Below are 10,685 nucleotides of genomic sequence, written 5' to 3'. Positions count from 1 at the left end.
TTGATGCTTTTTTTTTATATAAAGTGCAGTAATTTATCTATTTTATTTGCACAATAGAACATTGTCAGATTACATCTTGTCGTAAAAGCAACCAACTTAACGAGCCACTATACGCAGAGTAAATGGCATCTTTTAATAACTGCATTAAATTAGCAGTACTTACATATCACAATTATTAATAGGAATACAATTATATGAAGAAATAATATATCAAGATTTGATAAGTTCAATCTAAAATATAAATCAAATATTTAATATGAATAACAATATTAGTTGCCAATACAAATAACTATTTAAAATATACAGTAGCTTAAACTGAAAACTTGATTATCATCATCAGCTATTTGTAATTTTTTGAAATTTCAAATTAAGAATCTTGTGCATCATCTAGAATAGAAAAGAAATCAAAATTATTCACTATTTATTCCATTACGCTTCTTTTTTTTTGTTTGAAAAATTAACATCAGATTTGAAATAGTCAAAAATATTTATTAATTTTATCTCAAACAATTTTTTTTAGATCTTTTCATTATAGCATTCCAAACAAAGATAGGTCTATATAGAAACTACTGACAATTTTTTTTTTATGCAAGTTTAAATATCTAATGGATAGATATAAAGCATTAGGAGTAGTGGAGTATTTATTTGTTAGAGAATGACTTCAGAAATTTAAATATTAGTACATCGAAGATTATAATTAATAAAATTAATCATCTTAAATAATTTGAAGAAACGTATATGTATATAGAAAATATTTGTTAAAAATCTGGATGAATAGAACAGTTTCCTTCAGCATTATATTTTATATAAATCAAAAGCTGCTGACTAAAATTATTCTTATAAAGAGTGGAAAAAATAAAAAAACATGCATAATGAAAAGATATAAAAGTATATTAATACAAATAGAATAAAAAATTAAGAATAAAATTATTCAAAGCTTCGAAGTGACAATCATTTACAGAAAATCTAAATTTCGAAATGTCTAAGATATTTTTATATAGAAATATATATTTATTTAACAATATTATAAATGTAAAGTTTGCTAAAAATTAATATAATTTTTTAGAACAAATTATATAATTTATTGTTTTCTAATTATTAAATATATGAACGTTCATTTCCATTCAGAAACATTAGAGAAAATATTTTAATAATATTCAAATATTGTTTAACTAAAACAATTCTAAAATTTAGAAAGATCTCTACTTTTTAGTTTCTTACAATCTTATACATCTTTCTTATCTGTATAAATGAAAATTTGACCTGTATGTATTTTTTTAAATAGCAGCATATCTTCAAATTATAACAGTAAATATTCTGTTAATCAACACGATATAAAGATTTCATTGTGCATTACATATAAATTAACTTACATTTAAATAATTTTCTAATTAAAAAAAATAAGTAATCTAAGAAATACACATGTAAAAGAAATATATATTTTGGTTTTTTTGACTGTAATAAACAAACTCTATCTTATTAATATTTTAAATTAACAAAAATTTATCTGTATTAAATTTTTTCTTTTATCTTTTCAAATTAGTATGTAATAAGACTACTGTTTCAGAGTTAAAATCGTTAAAAAATATTATTTTCAGATCTTCATTTTACAATTTGTATTATCTGAGATTTTTTTTATTTATTAAATTATAATAGTAGAATCAAATAAGTTCACATTGATCTTAAAATCAAAAACATTCATTTAACTGATATAAAAATATTTTAGTTGCTTTAAAACTATCATTACTTCAAATTCAGCTACTGTAAAATTTACTTATACTAATTCTTTACTTTGATTATGACACTTATTCTAGAATTAATATATTAAAAAAATAAATAAAAATTCTAGAATAAAATAAATTCATATCTGCATTCAATCAAAAATTTCAATAATACATAATTGATATATATTAAGAATGGAATGCTATACAATTCAAGAAATATTTTTGTAAACAGATTGTAAAAATGGACTTGTTAATTTTAACATAAGAATAGAAAATATATTTTCTTAATCTATACAAATAAAATATTAAAAATTTCAATATATATTGAGAAGTAACACATTTAAACAGTGGAATATATTTTATTATTTCATTGTTAATTAAAGTAAAATTAAAAAAGAAAATAATATACTCAAAAAAAAAATAATTTTCCTCTGATTATCAATATTTTTATATAGACCTACCCCAAAAATTAAAGGAATCAATTCTAACATGTTTTCTTTATGTGAATCATTCATTCATTCTTATATAATCCAGTATATAAAATTAGAATTTTCTTGTTTCTTAAAAGAAAAAAAACAAAAAAAAAGTACATTCATATCTTTTTCTATGTAAACTTTACTGCTTAAAGAAACTCTTCTATCCATCCTTATTCTGAATATATATATATACATATTTACATTTATAAGAAAAAATATTTGGTATGCCCTATATAATCTATTTCAAACTTTTGGTTCTTCTTCTAATTTCATACAGAAAAATATAGTTCAAATCATGTTATCTGAGATCATAATAATTTAAAACAACACTGAACAAAATCAAATCTTCAAAATTAATTCAGTTATAAACTGATGTGCAAATCAAGAACAAAGTTTTTAAGGTGGGATTAATTAACTTACAATAAACATTGACATAAATATAATAGAATTAATATGACTGCCTTGTTTAAATGTAAAATTTAGTAAAATATAATTATTCATCCTGTTAGAATAGGAATTGCATTGCAAATTGCCATTAATTCATGTACAATTTTAGGCAAATAAATTATTAGAGGATGAGGTTTTTAAATTTTACATAAATATATTTCTCATAATTTTGAGAAAAAGCAACCAAAATTTATGATCCTGCCTCATGTTCTTGTCCCAGAGCTTCAAGAAACAGCCCCATCGGTGTTCTCTTTAATCCAATGGTCTCAATCTTATTAGTGAGCTTATTTTTCATGTTTCTTAATCTCATTGAAGCATGGAAGTTTTTTTTATATAAAGTGCAGTAATTTATCTATTTTATTTGCACAATAGAACATTGTCAGATTACATCTTGTCGTAAAAGCAACCAACTTAACGAGCCACTATACGCAGAGTAAATGGCATCTTTTAATAACTGCATTAAATTAGCAGTACTTACATATCACAATTATTAATAGGAATACAATTATATGAAGAAATAATATATCAAGATTTGATAAGTTCAATCTAAAATATAAATCAAATATTTAATATGAATAACAATATTAGTTGCCAATACAAATAACTATTTAAAATATACAGTAGCTTAAACTGAAAACTTGATTATCATCATCAGCTATTTGTAATTTTTTGAAATTTCAAATTAAGAATCTTGTGCATCATCTAGAATAGAAAAGAAATCAAAATTATTCACTATTTATTCCATTACGCTTCTTTTTTTTTGTTTGAAAAATTAACATCAGATTTGAAATAGTCAAAAATATTTATTCATTTTATCTCAAACAATTTTTTTTAGATCTTTTCATTATAGCATTCCAAACAAAGATAGGTCTATATAGAAACTACTGACAATTTTTTTTTTATGCAAGTTTAAATATCTAATGGATAGATATAAAGCATTAGGAGTAGTGGAGTATTTATTTGTTAGAGAATGACTTCAGAAATTTAAATATTAGTACATCGAAGATTATAATTAATAAAATTAATCATCTTAAATAATTTGAAGAAACGTATATGTATATAGAAAATATTTGTTAAAAATCTGGATGAATAGAAATTTAATTTAAATTTAAATAATGAGATGAAGTATCGAGTTTCAGCGCTTTTATTATTCTATTTTTTTCTTGAGTGAGAATAAATATTTTTGAAAGTTTTTCGTGATGGCTCGTACAAGTTACATGTTTTTCATTATTGAAGTGCATTTCACGCATCATTTAACGCCAAGGTTGCGGTTGTGGATATAAAGTACAACAAAGATATTGTAGTTTCCTATAAAGGCTGAACGTTACTATAGTCGCTCGAAAGGTTATGGCTCGTATAGTCTTTCAAATTGAGTTATATCGAGGACAAACGGATTCTTTCGGGTGTTCTGCAGTTGTTATTATGTTATGTCCTCACCCCGCTTTGCTTTAAATAATATTGAAGAAAAATCTGTGTTAAATTAAACAGAGGAAGAAAAACATAAACATGTTGGAGATAGTAAAACTTGAATAGTTATTAAATGCATTATTATTATTATAAGTTGGATTCTCTTTGTTGTATTGTTAACCTAAATTATTTTAAAATAAATTCACATTATTCGTTTGCTCAATATAATTCTTTCTTTTGTATAATTAGAATTTAGAAAAAAGAATAAATGCTTATTAGAAGATAAAATCTATTGTTTGTAACTATTCCATAGTAACACATTTATATAGAGTTCTATACTGATATTTATTTAATTAAATGTGCTTACAGTATTAAAATTAAATCATCAAAATGCTAACAAAACGTAATTTAAAAATTCTATATTAAAAATTTTGTAAGATCGTAAATCATTCTTAGTTTTAATGCGGATAAATTCCATTTCTGAGGTAACTTAATTACATTTTTTGTATTTTGTTTTTCAAGTTAATGAAAAAGTCTTACTGAAAGTAAATAAATAAAGATTTTAAATTTCCTTTTGTTTAATTTTGTCAATATTAATATCAGCAACGTTAATAAATTCAAGTAAATTGGTTTGGATTCGTGGGATAAGGCAACCAACACACGGGCGGTCTGCCAAGGAAGGGAGTGCCTTGAGGATCTACAGGAAACTAGAAACCCCTATTTAGATTAGGCACGTGAAAAATCCGCGTGATCAGCCCGTTGGTTAGGCGCGAACTCGCGACCAGCTACCACTGTTCAGTAGTGTTATTCACTCACCAATTGGTGGGTCCAGTTTAAATAAATGAAAGGGCAGTGGCGCGTTATCCTGTAGAAAAAAAGGGCAATTGCCAGGGTTCCCAACAATAGGGGGTCGAAAACCGAACTTTTATTTAAAAAAACTTTTTTCCGAAAAAACTCCCTGGAAGAAAAATGTCTGAACTCAACACTACGAGGTCCCTAATTCAAATCTGCCTGGGGCCCATGAAGCTATAACGCACCACTGTGAAAGGAATTCAATTTCTGTAATTTGCTTTTATTTTTAAAAATTTAACTTCAATATTTACTTCAGGAATTTGTGACGTTTATGGGACTTTTTGCTTTTTTTAATCATTACAGGTAATAAGTTTCCAGCATGATCCAATGCTACTTTCAAAGATCCATTTAATTCACAAGAAACAAGTTTACCATCCTATACTCACTTATTTACCTTGAAAACCATTGTAGATAATTTATACCACTGATCTAAATTTTTTAACAACAGTACACTAATAATTTCTATAGCAGACAGTATTAGTTCCAGACTCAAGCACAAGTACACACAGATGCTCAAATAAATCTTCAAGATACAGAATTCATTGTCATTTTATGCATTGTATTATTTGCAACATGACCGGGATGATGTACAGATAATCATCATATTTCTGATATTTGAAGTAAAGTAATATAATGAAATCATGCTTGAACCTATAAAAAATTTTCAACACAAGAATTATTATTATTATTCTGATTTTTAATTTGACTTATCACAGATATATGAAGTGATTAGAACTCTAAATGTATTTACTTCAATGGAAACATGTATTGTAAAAACATTCTGTAGTAATATATGTTGGCATTGACTATCTATGACACTACCAGGTACACCTTTGAAGTTCCCTTTATGAAGAATTGGTTGAACTGAACATACCAGGAATGAAATGAAGATTGTGTTGAAAAAAATATATGTATATATTTCCTATAGTGACCAAACTGGCCCTTCTAGACCTTCATTGCAGCTCAGCTCCCGTACACATTATTTCTTTTTTATGAACTTGGTACACATAAACTCACAACATATCTTTCAACAGGCAACTATATGTTTACCTTACATTCAGAAAGTTGAGGGGATTAGGTGATTGTTTACCTGATTGTATTTTATAACTATATAATACCAGTAAAATAACAGTGATAATTATAATATTTTAATTATGCATAATATGAATAGATGACAAGGCTCTCCCTTAGGCATCCCAACAGAGGATGCAGCTCTTGTATATTTCTGATAGGCATTGTATAGCTCCTATCAAGACAAGATTTGACCACCACATAATATATAATCATATAATAAACTTATACAAAAAAAACTATTTTAAAAAGCAACTGTTTTAAAAATAATTTAAATTTTAAATAAAATAAATAATGAATATGAATATTGTTAGAGATTATAAACAATGACTCAATAAACCTGATTTTGATTAAAGACAGATCATCTTCAGATTATGATTAGGCTAAGTTAATAATTATCAACAACATGAAAACTTTAGAGATTATATCTAAAATGTATTTGTAGATTTTTATTTAAAAAAGAAAGACTAGACAAAATTGATGCTTTTTTTTTATATAAAGTGCAGTAATTTATCTATTTTATTTGCACAATAGAACATTGTCAGATTACATCTTGTCGTAAAAGCAACCAACTTAACGAGCCACTATACGCAGAGTAAATGGCATCTTTTAATAACTGCATTAAATTAGCAGTACTTACATATCACAATTATTAATAGGAATACAATTATATGAAGAAATAATATATCAAGATTTGATAAGTTCAATCTAAAATATAAATCAAATATTTAATATGAATAACAATATTAGTTGCCAATACAAATAACTATTTAAAATATACAGTAGCTTAAACTGAAAACTTGATTATCATCATCAGCTATTTGTAATTTTTTGAAATTTCAAATTAAGAATCTTGTGCATCATCTAGAATAGAAAAGAAATCAAAATTATTCACTATTTATTCCATTACGCTTCTTTTTTTTTGTTTGAAAAATTAACATCAGATTTGAAATAGTCAAAAATATTTATTCATTTTATCTCAAACAATTTTTTTTAGATCTTTTCATTATAGCATTCCAAACAAAGATAGGTCTATATAGAAACTACTGACAATTTTTTTTTATGCAAGTTTAAATATCTAATGGATAGATATAAAGCATTAGGAGTAGTGGAGTATTTATTTGTTAGAGAATGACTTCAGAAATTTAAATATTAGTACATCGAAGATTATAATTAATAAAATTAATCATCATANCCAAAAAAAATATACGTATTTTGGAAATGTTGAGTCGGATTAGTCTAGAATCAATTAATTTTATGGAAGAAAACCTTTCAAACAGCCATAGTCCATAAACTTCACACGTGTCGAACTGTGATTGGCTGTGATTCCAACAAAATTGATTCATAAAGAACGGAACGTATCTACCGTCTTATAGGGGAATTGACTGTATATAAAAAAAAAACATTAAAAAATATATGTACATTTATTCTGTATTTATATTTGTTACTAGATTTATATTATTATTCTATTATTTAGAAATGAATAATAAAAACAAAATATTTATAAAGAAAATAATGAGCACAATAAAAATTAGTACAACTAAAATATTAAATCCAAATAAAGACAGAAGTTCTTAATTTGTAATACAGCAGTTTTGACTACTGGCCATAAAAGAAATATTACATTTAACTGTGCTTTTTTTTTATTATTAAAAGTTTAAGAAGTCAAAATAATGTAAAAAATGTCATAAAAAAACTAATTTAAAAAGTATACTTACTGACAACAGGAAGAAGAATACCAAACAGGAAAACAATAACAGATCCAAGCATATAAACAATGAAATAACCTCCTAAAAAATATAATTCATAAATTACAAATACTATATATAAAATTTAAAAGTATCATAATAAATGTCCAATTATGATAATATTTTAATTATAATTAATATCTTTTCATACTTTAAGATTACAAGAACTCGAAAACACTTTTAACTTCAGTAAAACTTTAAAAAAATTGTATTGTGCCTTTTTAATACAAATCTTCTATTATTCAAAAAAATTTAAGACCTACATAATATAATTTTTTCCAAATAGTAAATAAAGTTTATAGTTAAAAGTAGGTTAGAAAAGTTCCTCTGCAATATGTTTAACTATGAATAAGTCATCACAACAAGTATTAATAAGTCATCATTGATCACAGCTCTTTGAAGATTCAGTTCTATAGTGTAAAACATACAAAATAATGTGTCTTAATCTTTGTGCCGTTATGTTAATAAAGAAAAAACTGTTTTAGAAGCATTTCACTGCAAAGTTCAATGAAGATAAAATAAGGAATGTGTATCTTTCATTAATGAAAAATTAAGACTATACAAAATAAATTTTGAATCCTTTTTGCCTATTATCATCCTTTTATTTCATCTTTTTATTTGTGGAAGTGTTGCTTCATGTTGCCGGCTGTTTTGTGGTTCCTGGAATGGAATAAAAGGATGATAATACACAAAAAGGACTCAAAGTTTATTTTGTATAGTCTTAATTTTTCATTAATGAAATTAGTCAAAATAATCCTGAGCTTCTATGTACAAATGTGTATCTTGAATAAGATGTTGAATAGCATATTTTGTCCCTCTCAGATTTTTCCTCTGAAGATGTTTATGAAGACAAACATAAAGCAATCAAACACTTAAAAATTGCAATATCCAATTACATCACATTAATTACATATGAGACTTTGATACAAGTCTTTGAAAACAGAATTAAATGTTCATATCAGCAAAACAGCAGAAAATATTCTCAAACTCTTTCATAGTTTTAATTATATTCATAAATATGTTTATTTTTAAATAAAATAAATTTCTTTCATCTCATTTCTAATAATGACTCATAAGAAGATAACTGTTGTGAAGAAACTTTTCTAACATTATCATAGTTACTACAAAGATCAAACAAACAACCAAATTCCTTTATTGGGTTATTAAGGCTAAATAATTACTAAAATAATTTGGCAGGAGGTGGGCAGTTAGTCTTCCATCTCCATATAATTAGTAATGCAACTGCACAGTAAGCAGAATTGTGAATTCAAGTCCCTCTTGGGACCAATCTTCCAGTATATTCTAAAATTAAATTAAATTAATCTATTTATAATTAAATTTATAACAAACAGCATCCTGACTACCTTCCTCCTGCCAAATTACTTAGTAAATTATTTAATAGCCTGATAAAGGAATCCAGCTGTTCATTTCATACTATCATCATTGTGGAATATCCCATAATAATCATTTGCTCAGAAATATATTTTAATTCTCTATCAAACATGTATAGCAAAAGAACATTAATAAGCCTACCTAAAAATTCAGCCAACTACCTGTATACAAATGATGCATAAATTGTAGAAATTTGCTTATGTAATGGCACAATGAAAACAGAAAATTACTCAGTAGAACCTTTAGCAATACTTAAATCTTGTAAATAAATTTGCTTATTTACTTTATTTTCAACTTTTGATATGTTGAGTACAGTAATTCATTACTCTAAGTATCAACAAAGCTGGCTTTTTAACTTAAAAGGACAATATAAAAATACAATTTAGAGAGAAAATATATTTATATGTTAAAACAAGATTTAAAATTCTAAAAAAACTGAATTTTAATATTTATTATTAAATAAAATTATGTTTCATAGATAAGTTTACAATAAATAACAAACATTTTCAATTAATTCAATAAATTAAATACCTGAAAAGATTATTCCAACACTGATAAGAGGATGATCACGCTTGAAACGAGTTGCAGTTCTTTTTGTATTTGTAATATAGTAGAAAAGACCAAATGTTGCCAATATTGCCAACATGCCACAGAGCATTTTTACTGGATGTATCAAACTAAAAAAATTTTAAACAAACAAAAATAAGAAACTGAGATATAAAAGTATTGCGATTAATATAAATATAAAAAAATAATACCAAGAATATAAGAATTTATTTATAATGTAAAATAAAAATATATTTACATAAACAGCTACTGCATTAAATTTACAATATTAGAAGAAAAAATTTCTATTTTGATTTCTACAGGATGGTTGGAAAGTAACTAAGAATTGAGAAATCACTATAATTTTTGTAATAATAATGCAATCATAATAAAATGTGTGTGTGTTTATGTGTTTATGTACATAAATCAATAGAATTTTATAATTCCCATATTGGTAGTGTGAGCAGTAACTGAGAGGCTGCGCACAGTAATAAAAAAAAATGGCTAATTGTGATTGCTTCTCTGTTCAGAAGCAAGCACAGATTGATGCACATTACAAGATATGGAAAGGTTGCTATGCAGCAAAAGTAGTGAATGGTGAAGGGACATGTCACAATCCATCTGAAAACAATTGATAATTGTCATTTGAAGATAAAATGATCACAGGGTTGGTTGCAAATGCACAGAGAAGTGGGCCATCCATCCATATCATGATCTGAGGAAAATGTCATTAATGGATGACATCAATGCTTACATCAAATTTTAAGGTGTGTATCCATATTTCCATTTAATAAGGTACAGTACATGTCAAATAATTTATCATCATCTTTGCATTAGAAATATAGAAATTTTAGCAATTTCTCAAAGCCTAGTTACTTTCCATCCAACCTGTATTAAATTTGTTTTATCCATCATATTAAAAAAAATAAATAAAAACCTGATGAATGAAAACTTCAACAAAATATTTTCTCTCAAAAGAAATAGTTTTTACAAATACTTTATGAAGGAAGATAACAACAAAA

At 25.1% G+C, this 10,685-nt stretch overlaps 1 protein-coding gene across 1 annotated transcript; it reads right to left on the bottom strand.

Annotated features, from left to right (window-relative positions):
- On the bottom strand, positions 1-9,814 carry LOC111636252 (PRA1 family protein 3-like). Its single transcript, XM_023381462.1, has 5 exons — positions 9,649-9,814; positions 7,696-7,767; positions 6,738-6,743; positions 2,850-2,971; positions 1-387 (listed from the first exon to the last, which is right to left on the bottom strand). Exons 1-5 carry the CDS (start codon positions 9,773-9,775, stop codon positions 337-339), a joined length of 378 nt encoding a protein of 125 aa, XP_023237230.1. The 5' UTR covers positions 9,776-9,814; the 3' UTR covers positions 1-336.
- Between the last annotated feature and the right edge of the window lie 871 nt (positions 9,815-10,685).

The sequence above is a fragment of the Centruroides sculpturatus genome, unplaced genomic scaffold, assembly GCF_000671375.1.
Source record: "Centruroides sculpturatus isolate CEXI.00-Female unplaced genomic scaffold, Cexi_2.0 scaffold912, whole genome shotgun sequence".
Lineage (NCBI taxonomy): Eukaryota > Metazoa > Arthropoda > Arachnida > Scorpiones > Buthidae > Centruroides > Centruroides sculpturatus.
Note: the sequence above shows the minus strand (reverse complement) of the source record. Positions and strands in the feature narration are given on the sequence as shown.

Bases quoted from the DNA above. Each gene is read 5' to 3' on its own strand.
- LOC111636252 (XM_023381462.1), bottom strand. From the start codon at position 9,775: ATGCTCTGTGGCATGTTGGCAATATTGGCAACATTTGGTCTTTTCTAC. The intron at 7,768-9,648 runs GTATTTAATTTA...TATATTTTTTAG, and splicing joins TGTTGGAATAATCTTTTCAG to GAGGTTATTTCATTGTTTAT. The intron at 388-2,849 runs GCAGGATCATAA...TTTCTATTCTAG, and splicing joins CTCTGGGACAAGAACATGAG to ATGATGCACAAGATTCTTAA.